We start from the raw sequence: 16,015 nt of genomic DNA, 5'->3' as shown, positions 1-16,015 counted from the left end.
TCCATGTTGTAAATCTTTAGTGGATTCCAGTTTGGATCCAAATGGTTGATCACTTCCATACCAATGTTTCCTCAGCACCAATCACAGCTCCAATGTAAGTCCCCAACAGACCACCTGCAGTGTGATTATATTACATTTGAGGATTCCCAACAAGCCATCAGCCATGAGTAAAGCTTTTATTCCACAGTCTAAAATGACGTCAGTATATCTGCAGGGGATTAAAAGTTATTCTCCTTCCTATCCTCTATTTTGCAGCACATGTTACTCCTTGTTTTCATGCATTGATTTTTTTTTACTCATAACAACATAGTTGCTCACAAGTTTCAGTTCCTCAAACATGATTATTGTACTTGTTGACACATGGTGTTGTCCTCACACCACCGTAATGAAGGCATTACCTGTTAATGAAACACGAAAGAAAACATAATTACTCCTGCCCTGAGCAAATATATTCGCTGATTAATATGAAGAAACAGTATTGTCAAAGGAAAACTGTATACTCACAAAGTTCTTCTTCCATGTCAGCTTTGGGAGTTTCTGCTTCCTGTTCCTGGCTTGAGACCAAACTGAGCTCAAAGAAAATGTGTAAATGTGATGCATAACCTGTTTGGAGAGGCTACAGTAATAATTTGCATATTTCATCACAGTGGTATAAGGACAACATTATGTGTCAATAACTGCAAGAATCATTTCTGAGAAACTGAAACCTATTAGCAACAATAATGTAAATAGAAACATTAGTTTTCAAGTACAGTGCACCTAAAATTCAAGACCCAAGTGGAAGAATTTGTAATTGTTTGATATAAAAGACTATTAAGGTTACTATGGGCTTTTCATTGACATTATTGTGTGAGGAATATTGAATTCAGTAGACATATCAATCAACAGTGTTACATTTTAAATTATTAAAAAAATAATGGTTGATCACTTCCATACTGATGTTTTCCCAGCACCAATCACAGCTCAAATGAAAGGCCCCAACAGACCACCTGCAGTGTGATTATATTACATTTGAGGATTCCCAACAAGCCATCAGCCATGAGTAAAGCTTTTATTCCACAGTCTAAAATGACGTCAGTATATCTGCAGGGGATTAAAAGTTATTCTCCTTCCTATCCTGTTGGTGTTGTCCTCACACCACTGTACGAGGGCCTTACCTGTTAATGAAAAACAAAAACAAAACATAATTATTCCCACTGAGCTGCCCTGAGCAAATATATTTGTGATTAACATGAAGGAACATGTTCCTATTTTGGAGCAAACCCTCCTCACCAACTGACATTTAAAGATGTTTTCAGTGCTTCTTCCACCCATTATTATTTGCACTACATGTCACTCCTTGTTTTCATGCATTGATTTTTTATTTTTATTTTACTCATAACATCATAGTTGCTCGTAAGTTTCAGTTTCAGTTTCTCAAAAAGGATTATTGTACTTGTTGGCACATGGTGTTGTCCTCACACCACTGTAATGAAGGCCTTACCTGTTAAGGAAACACAAAAACAAAACATAATTATTCCCACTGAGCTGCCCTGAGCAAATATATTTGGTGATTAATATAAAGGAACAGTATTGTCAAAGAACAATGTATACTCACAAAGTTCTTCCATGTCAGCTTTGGGAGTGAGTTTCTGCCTCCTGTTTCTGGCGTGAGACTTAACTGAGCTCAAAGGAAAAGTGTTGCATAACCTGTTTGGAGAGACTACAATAATAATTTCATGTCTATCACTACAAGAATAATTTCTGAGAAACTTAAACCTACGAACAACAATAATGTAAGTAGAAACAATAACATTTTATTTTTACTACAGTGTTCCAAATCAAGATCCAAGTGTAAGGAGTTGTAATCATGTGATAAAAAAATACTTAAGATGACTGACTGACAATCATTTGGCCACCATTAAGTCTTAAAGGGGTGATAGAATGATTATATAGGGTATTTTACACTGTTCCTTAAGGTCTCCTAATGGGGTATGTAACATTGGTTGGGCTGAAAATTGCCCGAATGATATTTTATTAGGCCCTTAACTACCCTGTGAATATGGCTCTATTTGGAACAAGAGCTTTTCTTCCAAATATGGTATGCTCATGAATATTCAGAATGAGCTACGGCGCTGATTGGTTTGAGCAAACTACATAGAAACACATGGGAGACTCTCATATTTCAATCGCTGCAAAGTTATACATTGTTTATCGGGCTATTTCGTTATTAAATTCACTTCTGATACTTTTTAAGCGAGAAATCAACTATATAAAGCTCAAATATGGGCCGTTTTCACGAAAATTGATGGCTAATTGCAAATTTGGTAAGACTGTGTGTCGGAGTTCAGCCGCCCGGTGCTGCCTCTTCGCCCGGCCTGCCTTCCTTCACAGACCCGGCCTGCTATGAGGTACTTGGCTCCGGTCACGGCTGCAGCCCACAGCAGGGACTACCAACACCGTTGCCCTGACAGAGCTCCAGGGCCTTCAACTCCCCTCTTCCTGCTAGCTAAATGGCCCGTTGTGTGAGAGTGAGAGTGCGCTCAGCGGAGCTTGTTACACCAGCAATCTGTTACCACATGTTACACACATGTCCGCCCACTTATACAAAATCTAATTAAAGGTCTTATAAAGCTAACAACGGTGTCCGATTTCAAGTTAATGAATATTTGTGAAGACAAAGTGTTTTGTTAGCTGTGACTTTCCCTTCAATCCTAGCTATGTGTAGCTACAAACCACGGATAGTTAGCTTCCTTTTCGCCTTAATTCGATTATATTTACAGTTTGAATTTCGTCCACGCCACTTACACAACATCTAACTATATGTCTTATAAACCTAACGACGGTTGTCCGATTTCAATGTAATGAATATTTGTGAAAACTAGGTGTTTCGTTAGCTGCGACTGTCCCTTCAATCCTAGCTATGTGTAGCTACAAACCACGGATAGTTAGCTTCCTTTTCGCCTTAATTCGATTATATTTAGAGTTTGAATTTCGTCACGCCACTTACACAACATCTAACTATATGTCTTATAAACCTAACAACGGTGTCCGATTTCAATTTAATGAATATTTGTGAAAACTAGGTGTTTCGTTAGCTGCGACTGTCCCTTCAATCCTAGCTATGTGTAGCTACAAACCACGGATAGTTAGCTTCCTTTTGCGCTAATTCGATTATATTTAGAGTTTTAATTTCGTCACGCCACTTACACAACATCTAAATATATGTCTTATAAACCTAACAACGGTGTCCGATTTCAAGTTAATGAATATTTGTGAAAACTAGGTGTTTCGTTAGCTGCGACTGTCCCTTCAATCTTAGCTATGTGTAGCTACAAACCACGGATAGTTAGCTAGCTTCCTTTTGCCTTATATTCGATTATATTTACAGTTTGAATTTCGTCGCCACTTACACAAAATCTAACTATATGTCTTATAAAGCTAACAACGGTGTCCGATTTCAAGTTAATGAATATTTGTGAAGACTAGGTGTTTCGTTAGCTGTGACTGTCCCTTCAATCCTAGCTACAAATCACGGATAGTTAGCTTCCTTTTCCCGTTAATTTGAGTATATTTACAGTTTGAATTTCGTCCGCACCACTTATACAACATCTCCCTAAAGGTTTTATAAAGCTAACAACGGTGTCCGATTTCAAGATAATGAATATTTGTGAATTCCAGAGGAATTCTAAGAGGGGCTAGCTAGCTCTCATTGATAGAGCTACATCCAGCCGCAGGCTCTATCAATGAGACTTCGCGGACAAGCGCGTTTATTTCCCCAGTAGTTTGTTTAAATAACTCAACACATTATAATTACACACATTAAAAATTAACTGGAACCTGTGGTAACAGATTGCTGGCGTAACAAGCTCGCTGACCGTGCTCTCACTCACACACACGGCATTTAGCTAGCAGGAAGAGGGGGGCTGCAAGCCCTGGAGCTCTGTCAGAGCACCAGCGTTTAGTAGTCCATTATCCAAAAACCGGTGCTTTGGCGGGTATGGAGTGCTGTGGGCTGCCAGTCGTGACGGAGCTCCAAGTACCTCAGAGCAGGCCGGGGTGTGTGAAGGAAGGTAGGTCGGGCAGCGGAGGCAGCAACACAGGCAGCACCGGCAGCTGAATTCCGACACACAGTTGGACAAAATTTGCAATTAGCCATCCATTTTCGTAAAGTGGCCCATATTTGAGCCTTACATAGTTGATTTCTCGCATAAAAAGTTTCAGAAGTGAATTTTGTAATGGAATAGCAGAGATATGCGCGCCTAGATTCTGAAGACTACCTGATCTCAGGTCAGTTGTGTAGCCTATGTAAATGTTGGGGCGTGACCGTTCTCTTAATAGGCTACACCCATGGGCTGACAAAGGTTCCGGTTTTGGGAGGTTGACGTCAACTTCCAGCTTTGTTGGGATTCGCCCGTTTTCAGCGGCAGTTTCAAAATATGAAATTTTCATAGTAAAGGGGTGTCAGTGGGACTTTGAGCTTCTATGTATGTCCTATTTACCCACCGAACTGTCGTTATTCAACTATGAGAGGGTAAAATCGGTTTTGCATTCTATCACCCTTTTTAAGTCTTAGCACTCGCTTTTTATTCTTATTATTGAGCGTGAGAAAGATGTTGATACTCTTTTCAACTCTGCAAATTAATGAATTACTAACATAAGACAAAGACAATGAAGAGTGTTTTTTTTTTTACGTAATTTTTACTGAAACAGAAAAACTTGATTGCATAACTGTCCACAGTACCCATTTGGCCTAGATTTAAACACGTGAGCATGTTTGGTCTTTTTTGTAGTACAAACTTGCTTCCCACTCATACACAAAACAGTAGATCAGTAGTACCAATAACAACACACATGAAGGACAAAGTCAGACAGACAGACAATGACAAGGGCATTTTAAACAAAGCATTTTAGGGACAAGTAGCAGAAATTAAAATTGCACACAATGGATTTCAATAAATGCTGAATATTTTAAAATGAGAAGATATATCAAATAAACAAAGTAATTTATTCCAATTTCACCCATTTAAAATCTTAACATACATTCATATACATTGATCAAACAACCACATGTTCAGCATACATTTACCAACAACATGCAAGATTGACAGAGTAAATTCCGACAATAGTGAGAAAAAGACACCAGAAAAAACTCTTAAACACACAGACAAGCAGTAAAATCATATATTTTATAAATCAAAAAGGAGATTCTGCATAAAGTGACTAAATGCATATCTTCAGTGCAGCTGTGTAGCTTCTAATCAATTTAGCACATCCAGGTTATCTTCAATAAATTTTTTCATGGTGTCTAAATATTGTTTAGGATTTGAAGATGTTTTATACTTCTAATATTTGTTTCAGAAATACAGAAAATAATGCAGGAGGTTGCTGGTACGTAAGTTAAATTTCCTGCTGCAAAAATAATTTTTTTTAACACAAACAGTATTGAGTGCCACATTCTAATAAGGCAATTTTTATAAAGGGTTTATTATTTGTAACTAAAAGCTTTATTCATGCTTAAAGAATAATTTACTAATGCTTTATAGAACAGTTATAAGCCATTAATAAAAAAAGACACCTGCTTAGGTTTTAAGCTGAAATTGCAATCATCAGTGTTTGAAATGCACCAGGTTGAAATCCATTCTCTTTTGAATGTGTGGTCAACAGCATTGTGTTAGCATTTGAACAAAATGCTGTAAATTCACAGTGTTGTGCACTTAGTGGTTAAAGCCATGGAATAAGTATGTAGAGTTTTGAAAACGGTGTTAAAGCAATGAAAAATGAACTAGAGTTTGGTTCACATGAACTGCTGCTGTGCAGACTGTAGTTAGAGTTTTGCACATCTCTGCCCACTGTAGTTTAGCAATAAAAACCCCCCAAAAAACAGTATTACGAAATCCCATTGCTTGTTATCACAACCTCAGTTGCTAAACCTTTGTCTCAGTGATGTTTAGGCTACTTTGGGTAGGGGAGAAGTCTCTTTGTCATTAATCCCTTTCTTGTGACTCTCTGAGTTAGCTTCCCCATAGGGCACATGGCACGCTACTATCCCCATTTTAGCGGCCCCCTCTACGTGACTCATCTTGTCATCAAAGAATATGTGTGGCCTGATCTTCTCAAGTGTGGGGCCCTTGGGTGCCCCTGCCAGAAAGTAAGTCTTGTCGATCTCCAGACCCCATGACTGCAAAGTATTTTTGGCTCTGATGCCAGAGATGCCTTCATCGCGAGCTGTCACCAAGTAGGTCTGGATGGGGCAGTCCATGCGCTGTCCTTTGCCATAAAACTTCTTCTGCAGCTTTCCTAAAGCCTCCAGAAAACCTTTCAATGGTCCCTGCAGAAAGCAGATAGAATAGGGTTAGGGTTAGGCTTAGGGAATACAGTAAAATCACAGTCTCCATTTGGGTGCAAGAAATAAATGGGCAGGCAGACTTAAGATATAAACACCCAGATTAGCCCATTTCTTTTGAAAAAGAAAAGTATATGGTAAAAATTATTGTGAGTATTATTATGTGTATACTGTACATGGCCCAGAGGCTTGTTCTCGTGTGTCTTCTCGTTCTCAAGGAACTTGTCCAGTCCTTCCTTATTGAAAATGCGCTCAGACTCATCAGAGAAGAGAACGCCGTCACCATCAAAGGTGACATGCAGCTGAGTCTCCGACACTTCTGTTATCTTCTCTGGGGTGAACATCGTGGCTGCTGCTATACCTAAATGTGTTGTTGGGAAACAGGTGTGTGTCAATACATCTTATATAGCACGTAACAGAGACACTTACTTTTGCCTCTTTAGTGTAGTGTTACAGCTTCTCAGTAATATGTACCTTCTTTCAGTGCTTTCCGAACCTTGACTGGATCAGCAGACAGGTAAAGGTTAGTGTGGTATGTGTGATTTCCCTCTATCATACAGAAGCGCAACTCTGCAGAGAGGAGAAATTAAAAGATCGTCAGTCAACTGATCACAATGTTGTGAATTACTTGGGGACATAACTACTTATTTTTACATTCATAGCTGATCACTGTCAACATCTGTGAGGGAAATGAAAGAAGAGACTGAGATTTTTCTGCTTGGCTTGACTACGTCAGTAGGTGCTGGGTTTGGACTGCCAAACCTCTGCAAGGAGCCAGGAACGCAGATCCCCAACACCCACCACTCATCCCTGGGGGTCATATTGTGGTGTGTGGACCATGAGAAGGATCAAACCATAACCACTGTCGGTCAGTCCCTGTTCATTCACAGGGAGGAAGGGTCCCCAAAACTTAGATGGAGTTGGAAATTGACGAAAAACACCTACAAATTGTTTAAGTATGCATATTATGTATTTATATGCACTGTTACGCCTAAACATCAGTAAAATTACATTTAGTTGAGTTTACAGTCTTGTTATTGATGTAAAAAGCAATGCAAAGGGCTATCCTGATGACTTTCAAGAAACCCACTTAGCAGGACAGATTTGAGGCAGATTTGACAACAGTGTGCCATAAACATGTCATAAAAGAGTCATTGAATAACATCACAGCATAGTATGTCATGAAAAGTCATAAAAAGTCATAGAATAGTAAATCATAAAAATTCATAAAAGAGTTATAGTATGAAAAGTCATAGTATCGTATGTAATACCCAGCTTTGGCATCCCCAAGTCTGCAGCGAGTGGGAGAAAAGCAACACTGGACCATAACAGATTGTCAAATTTTTCTATAAACAAAATGCCACCAATTAATTTGAAAGATAAGTCACAAAAGTTTTTGTATATGTGTATTTGTAACTCACGGTGATGATTGATGTTATTGATGAGTCTTTGGTCAATGTATTCTTGGTTGTTGGTCATGACCACAACATCAAAGAGCTCCTCGCTCTCAGGGTAAAGCTCCCTCAGTCGAGTGTTCACCGCCTCCAGAGCCTGGCAACATGACCAAACACAGATTATTGTTATAATAAATGTGAGTACCAAGGAATCACTATGCATTGGGTTGATAGTGTGCATGTGTTTCTCTGACCTTGACAAAAGAGAAGGCAGGACCGGGGCTGAAAGGCTGCGTTTCATGCTCCCCCTGATACTTGATGTACTCTTTCATGCCCTGCTGCTCGTAGCTCTGCTGCTCCTTCTCCATGTTGAAGAGGACTCGTGCTGACACGGCAATGGTGATAGCATTCTCTGGCTTGGGCTGGAGGAGTAGAGTGTAAAAAAACAAACATTTGATTTAAATCCAGAGTTGTTCTTCACAAACACAGTTGCCCTATTTAAATTAAGTTGTTATTCAATAGGGTTCAAAGTTGCAGGGCGCCCAGATAGCTCAGTTGGTAGAGCAGGCGCCCATGTATAGAGGTTTACTCCTCGATGCAGCCCTTTGCTGCATGTCATTCTCCCCTTTCACACCTTCAGCTGTCCTGTCAATTAAAGGCCTAAAATACCCCAAAAAATAATCTTTAAAAAAAAGTTGCAATTTTTCTGCCTGTATGGACACAGTACATTATTCATATTCTGAGTAGCAGCAGCAGCATAATATTTAATACATGTTTGCTTATTTAGTGAAAGTTCCCTGTAGAAAGGAATAATTTAATAAAGGCTTTATTGCCAACTGAAGTTTTGGCCACCGTGAAATAAACAGCCTGGAAAGATGAACACAAGTGTGTCTTGGCAGGGTTTAACTAGCAAATAAGAGCAACATAATTCAGGTCCAAAGTGATGACAACAAGGGATGTCCAGATCAACTTTTTTGACTTCCGATCAGATCCCGATCTTTCAAATATTGAATATCTGCTGATACCGAGTCCTGATCTGATACTTGTAGTTGCTCAGATAATAGAGCTGCACACCCTTTTTTAATTTTTTTTAAAAACAAAAATAACTATGTAAACAAAGTAACTAAACTATCTCTTAAGCTTAATAGATTTAACTTACTGCACCAAAACCAGTTCTCTTTAGGATCCCAGCAAACCCCCAACCAAAACATAAACAGTCTCAAGTTCCCAGACACCAAATCTAAACTTAGTGACGCCTCCTGTGCTTAATAGTCCATCTTTGATAAAAACGAAACTTAGTTCTCTTGTGCTTAATAGTCAATCTTTGATTTTCTTTTCCTGTTTTTCAGAAGAAATGTTCTTCTGTAAAAATAAATAAAAGGGTGACTAAGAAAGACGAATTTTTGTACTTGTTGCCAAAGGCTGGCAAGCTATGAGACACTCTCTGGACAGACACTGGTGAGTGGCCGCACCCATCTTGGTTTGAAAATGTTGCCACCCAGGCAGTCAGGAGCAGGATTGGGCAATAGGGAGAAAATTTGATATCACGATATTCTTGACCAAATATCTCGATATCGATATTGCGGCGATATTCTATGGTTAACAATTTATGCATTAACAAAATATCTTCACACTTAGATTTTAGATAAATAATCATCAGTAATGTGGACATAATGGGGAAAAGGCAAATAAAAGAACAGTTAGAACAGTCCGGTAAGTTCATAATAGTACATCACTTTACTGTAATGCAGCCTCTAAAACCAGTAAAAGACAACATTTATGTCATATGACAGATATTATGATATCCAAAATCTAAGACGATATCTAGTCTCATCTCACGATATCAATATACTGTAATAGCGATATATTGCCCAGCTCTAATCAAGAGTGTATCTGGCATTTTGTCTGTGGCACAGGGCGTGTATGGATAAAAGGTGGTGATCACTACAAGCTGATGTACTGATCAGTCGTGGTAAGGTAAACTTGGTGAATGCTGATCCCTCATCAGTTAAAAACCGATACTGGGATTGGGACATCCCTAGACAACAAGTTTACATTTTACTTCGTAATTCACTTGTAATATGTTAAATGAGCATCCTCTTTGTCATCAACAACTCTGATACTTTACAAAGGCCTAAGAACCCATAATAAAGATAATAAGGAAGAAAATGCACCTGTAAATGGATAGTGCATGAGGAAGACTGTAGGGATACTCACTGGTTTAAGATTCCTGACGAGGGTGGAGGGCTTCAAAACCGCGCTAGCATCTTCTCCGGGGGTTTGGTTACTGCTGCTGGCCAAGTCCTGTCCATTGGCGGTCAGAGTCTGACTGTTATTTGGATTCATCTTCTTTGGCTGAATTCTCTGTTATCTCCCTTAAGCCCTCACTGACTCCTAGTGTGAACTCTGATAGCTCTTTTTTTCCAGTCTCGCCAACTCTCTTTGGCAGTAGTTCCCCATAAAGTTATTACTGACTCTTGTCTATGCAAAATCTGAATTACATTTGGCCCATTACATACCTTTTATATCTAGCATCATGCACATTCTATTCCTGGTTCAACCTTTTCCGAGCACCCCCCTCCCCCCACACAGACCCACTCCCTTTGCCTCCATTCCAGATCAGACCAGCCATACCTGCAGTGAGTTTACAGCACAGTACATTTGAGGATTGCCAAGAGACCATCAGCTCCACGTTACATTTGCCTCTCCATAAGTAAAGCTTTATTATTATTCATTACAGCACATTAATAATATATACATAATTATTTTGAGCCTATTACCTTGTACCTCAATGCTCAGGCTGCTCCTTTCTAATATAAAAACATGTTTTTATTGTTTTTGACACAGCTGTCCCAGATATTTACATTGACTGCAAAAGATATAACTAAAATATTCTGCTTACCAAAAAAATACATTATTGTCGTCCAAGCTCCTGCTGTAAGGCAAGGCAAGGCAACTTTATTTGATCAGTAAATTTGAACAAAAACAAGGTAGTTTAAAGTGCTTTACATAAAACATTAAAGAGAAGATTAAAGCAGTTAAAAATATAAAAACAGCTAAAATAGAATAAGAAAAACAAATACTAAATAAAAGTTAAAGTGCAGTGTGCAGCATCAAACAGAAAAGTCTTCAGCCTGGATTTAAAAGAACTGAGAGCTGCAGTTTCTGGGAGTTTGTTCCAGATATGTGGTGCATAAAAACTGAATGCTGCGTCTTCTTGTTTAGTTCTGATTCTGGGGACAAAAAGCAGACCTATCCCATACGACCTGAGTGGTCTGGATGGTTCATAATGTAGCAGCACTTTAAGGCACTGGAAGCCAGTGTAAACACCTCAGAGCTGGAGAGACGTGAGCCACTTCCTTGGCCTTCGTGAGGATTCAAGTAGCAGCGTTCTGAATCAGTTGCAGCTGTCTGATTGCCTTTTTAGGGAGACATGTTAAGATACGATTACAGTAGTCTAGTCTGCTGAAGTTAAAAGAATGGATAGGATTTTCCAAATCCTGCTGAGACATACAGTAAGTTCTTTGCATTGATATTTTCTTAAGGTGATAGAAGGCTGACTTTGTGATTGTCTTAATTGAAATGGATCTTTTCCACATCAGACATTTTTGACTCGTCATTGTAGGAAAAGCACAGCTGAAATTGATAACCTTAACGATGGCTCAATTCCATCAAGTGTCCCAGTGAGCTGTTTCAGTGAGTCAGCATGCACAATACCAGGGCCTCGCCTAAGTGGAATACAGCCATCATTAATGGTTTAGAATACACCTGTGCTTTTCCTACTATGACATGTCAACATGTCTGCCGTGAAAAAGGTCTATTCAGGTCTATGTCCATGACTACACCAATATTTGAGACTTTGTCTGTTGTTTTTTCCATTGTCGATTGAAGCTGAGCGCTGACTTTAATCGTTCCTCTTTGGCTCCAAAAACAACCACCTCAGTTTTTTCTTAATTTATTTTAAGAAAGTTCCATCACATCAAATCGTTTATTTGTTCTATGCACTTACTTAGTGTTTGTATTGGACTATAGCCCCCTGGCGATAAGGTCATGTAAATTTGTGTGTCCTCCAGATAACTATAGTAACTTATTTAGTTGTTTTCCATAATCTGAACCAGTGGAAGTATGTTAAACAGAAGAGGCCCCAGAATGGGCCTACCAATTCTATTGGTCTAATTGGTAGGCCACACTCACGCAGTACCGGAGAGGTCATAAAAATGTGGAAATATGGCGAAAGCATACTATGTCTACAAAAAAATGTATAGTCCAGTGATTTATAGCTATCCAGTAGTTGCTCATAGTTATTAGTCAAAGAAAAATGTAAACTCATAAAGTTCTTTTATGTCAGCTTTGGGAGTGTCTGCCTCCTTTGTCTGATGTGAGACTTAACTGAGCTCAAAGGAACGCGTTTGACCTGTTAAGAGAGGCTACAGTAATATTTTCATAGCTTTCATCACGGTGGTGTGAGGACAACATCATGCATCAACAATTACAAGAATGGTTTCTGAGAAACTGAAACCTACGTGCAACAGGTGTAAGGAGTTGTAATCGTGTTATATAAAGATTTAAGATTACTGAGGTTACTATGGGCTATTCATCGACATTATAGTGTGAGGAATATATCAATCATTAGACATATCAATATATATTATTACATTTGATTATTGAAAAAAATTCACTGACTAGCTGGTCTTTATGTGATTTTGAACAGGTTGTATCAGCAGTTTGGTATCTGTTTTTACCCCTGCTGTGAACAGAAAGAATAATTTGGCCACTATTAACTTTTTAGCCCTTGCTTTTTATTCTAATTCTTGACCCAGATTAAGAGTTTGAAACTCTTGTCTAACATAAGACAAGGGAGACACCAAAGATTCAGCATTTTTGGGACAAGTATCAGAAATTAAAATTTGCAATCTTAAAATACATTCATATGCATTGATCAAACAACCACATGTTTAGCATACATTTACCAACATGCAGGACTGCCAAAATAAATTCCAACAATAGTGAGAAAAAGGCACCAGAAAAAAACTCTTAAACACACAGACAAGCAGTACGGATGTGAGTAAAAATATAAAAATACAGAAATGAATGCAGGAGGTTGCTGGTACCTAAGTTCACATCACAAGGGTGTGGCCTCTAGGGACTTATATTGGTGTCAAAAGGATTCCTAATATGTTTAGTGTTATGTTTATTTCATTAATTGATTCAAATTAATAAATTCTTTTTTTCAACATCACACTTAACTGTTATTGTATTGTTCCTTTCTTTGTTTTGTTTTATGTTACAAATATAGCGATGACTTACCACCGCAGACATTTTGAGCACAAGGATTTTGTGAACCACTCCTTTCTCAAGAAATGATACCTAACCCTCACACAGTATATAAAACACAGCCCAGTTCAAGACTCATCAGTAAACAGCAAGCAATGGGGCTGTGTGAGTATCACTGTTCCATTCCATACTTTTAATAATATATGCTTTTCTTATAAATAATATATATATATATATATATATATATATATATTAATAATAATATAAATAAAATAATGGTAGTAACCATAGAAAATGTCTTAAGCCAGATGAACTGTAAATGTTGATTTTATCTTGTTTCAGTGACTGCCGCTAGAAAAACAGGAAAGCCATTTTCATGCTAAACCTATCCTGCTTGATCCATTTTAAAGTGCTTAAAGAAAGTAGTACACTAACATTAACAACTAATTTTACTTTCCTATGTTGTTGTCCATGGGTAGGTGCTGTCGTTGGGGCTCCTGTTGTTCTGGGAGTAGTAGGAGCCGTAGGTTTCACCTCAGCTGGAATAGCAGCAGGCTCCTATGCTGCTGGCATGATGTCGGCTGCTGCAGTTGCTAACGGAGGAGCAGTGGCAGCAGGAAGTACAGTGGCTGTTTTGCAGGCAGCAGGTAAATGTCATTACATGATTAAAAACAGTATGTATGCCTATACAATGTTATTGTCACATTTAGTCTTTTAGCTTGAGAACAATACTATCTCAGTTTCTCTGTAGCTCTATACCTTGATATAAAGCCTGTGTATCTTGCTGTAGGTGCAGCTGGTCTGTCAGGAGCTGCCACTGCAGCTGCGACTGGAGCTGGAGCAGCAGTGGGATGGCTGGCTGCCATAATTATCTAAAAAATCAAGATGGAACAAGATGAAGATTTTTACTTTTGCCAAGTGAAGGAGGCAACTGCAAATTATATCAGTTCACTTAAAAAACAGCACTTTTGTCTTATCAGGCAACTGAAATGTTTTGTGCAATAAATCTGTGTGACCTGTGAAAGATACTGCTTCAGTGTCGTCTCTAAATATTTCCATTCCTCATAACCTCCACCAGAAAGGTAGCCTGGAAATTCAAATCCAAATCTGAAAGATTAAGGGTCTGGCATTGAGTAATGAAAATGGCCCAACTCGAGGGGCGGCACCAAGCATGCATTTGAAAATCTCACTGCATGCAATTGGATAACACTACGACCAATTACAACAATACACAGGGTGACGTATCCAGAGCCCCATACGCTTAGCTACCAGCGCAGCTAACTAGTAGATTAAGCTGTCGTCATCTGTTTAGCTTGTCTCTGGCCCCAGCCTATATCAGATACACCGATGTGATTGGTGCAGCACGGCTACAAGGGCATAATTAATGAGCATCATTACTGAATGCCAGAGTGACTCGCTGAGCAAATTCAAATTGTGCTCTCGCGGATTTCCAGGGTGCCAGAAAGGACTGGGTGAAGACTGAAAGTGTTCACTGGTTCATTAAAGTCTTTTAATTTAAGTAGCATTAATATTTTTGTTCTGGTCAGTTAAGGCCATAAACCTATAACCCTGAGGTGAAAGTTGCTATAAAGAATACAGCTGACGGGAGGGGATTTATGGTTGGGAGATTATGAGCTGTTCATAACTCAGTGACACTTTACTTTTTACACAGTCACTTGTTTCATTGTTATGTATTGATATTGATTATTGTAGCTTTAAGGTAATGGGTGTAGGGGAAAGTTTTCCATCTGCTGGTTGAACATAATAATGTCTCACACATTCATTTCGGCTGGTCCCCATATATTTGTAAAGTCTGATTAGAACCGTTGGAATTGAAACCGGTTTCAAATCTGATCATGGGTTTCAAATTTAACAAGTTTTGGTTTTCATAGCGGCCACTGTACTTCTAGGCACTTGTTGTATTTCAGCCATGAAGCATAATAATCGGCACTCTAGTATGGCTTTATTTTACGTTGAAAAAAACCTGGTAAAACTGTAAACCACCATTGGATCAAAATAACATTTTCCTCCTATGTGTGAAATAAGCATGTGACCCATTTTGACTCTACCCCTCAAAGAATCAGAATCGATAAGAACCGGAATTAAAAGGAAGAATCGGAATTAAAAATAATAGTTAATTTTATCTAGTTTATTTAACTATTAGTAGAGGTGTTACAAATTTTATATTTTGGATTAGCTGAAAGATGTGGGGCAGACTGACAGACTCTATTGTACAGCCGATGAACATCCTGAAAATACAGGCGGGCTGCATTTAAACAACCTTTGGGCTTATTGCTATACTTGATGACAAGAGGAAATTGTGAAGTTCTAGACTTTTCATTTTGTTATAACAGTAGTATACTTGCTTCTTGAATGATGCTTGAGGCTGAGTGTGTGGCATATAGTACAGACACAATTTGTAGTTGTCTTCATTATTAACAATTGATTCGTTGCATATCCATGTTGTAAATCTTTAGTGGATTCCACTTTGGATCCAAATGGTTGATCACTTCCATACCGATTTCCCCAGCACCAATCACAGCTCCAATGTAAGTCCCCAACAGACATATACATAGTCCCCACATTATATTACATTTGAGGATTCCCAACAAGCCATCAGCCATGAGTAAAGCTTTTATTCCACAGTCTAAAATGATGTCAGTATATCTGCAGGGGATTAAAAGATATTCTCCATCCTATCCTCTATTTTGGAGCAAACCCTCCTCACTAACTGAAATTGAAAGATGTTTCCAGTGCTTCTTCCACCCATTATTATTTGCAGCACATGTTACTCCTTGTTTTCATGCATTGATTTTTTTTTTTTTTACTCATAACAACATAGTTGCCCACAAGTTTCAGTTCCTCAAACATGATTATTGTACTTGTTGACACATGGTGTTGTCCTCACACCACTGTAATGAAGGCATTACCTGTTAATGAAACACGAAAAGAAAACATAATTACTCCTGCCCTGAGCAAATATATTTGCTGATTAATATGAAGAAACAGTATTGTCAAAGAA

General features: G+C 38.5%; 1 protein-coding gene and 1 long non-coding RNA gene across 2 annotated transcripts; one reads left to right on the top strand and one right to left on the bottom strand.

Annotated features, from left to right (window-relative positions):
• The first annotated feature begins 3,534 nt into the window (after positions 1-3,534).
• Positions 3,535-14,021, top strand: LOC120549686. The gene is made up of 4 exons (XR_005637417.1): positions 3,535-3,547; positions 6,839-6,842; positions 13,473-13,640; positions 13,784-14,021. It is a non-coding gene; the product is annotated as an uncharacterized LOC120549686 (long non-coding RNA).
• LOC120549680 (cytosolic 5'-nucleotidase 1A-like) lies at positions 4,728-10,282 on the bottom strand. Its single transcript, XM_039786761.1, has 6 exons — positions 9,937-10,282; positions 7,974-8,141; positions 7,747-7,876; positions 6,800-6,895; positions 6,502-6,686; positions 4,728-6,310 (listed from the first exon to the last, which is right to left on the bottom strand). Exons 1-6 carry the CDS (start codon positions 10,063-10,065, stop codon positions 5,930-5,932), a joined length of 1,089 nt encoding a protein of 362 aa, XP_039642695.1. The 5' UTR covers positions 10,066-10,282; the 3' UTR covers positions 4,728-5,929.
• Positions 14,022-16,015: the final 1,994 nt, after the last annotated feature.

Source organism: Perca fluviatilis, chromosome 20 (genome assembly GCF_010015445.1).
Source record: "Perca fluviatilis chromosome 20, GENO_Pfluv_1.0, whole genome shotgun sequence".
Taxonomy (NCBI): domain Eukaryota; kingdom Metazoa; phylum Chordata; class Actinopteri; order Perciformes; family Percidae; genus Perca; species Perca fluviatilis.
Note: the sequence above shows the minus strand (reverse complement) of the source record. Positions and strands in the feature narration are given on the sequence as shown.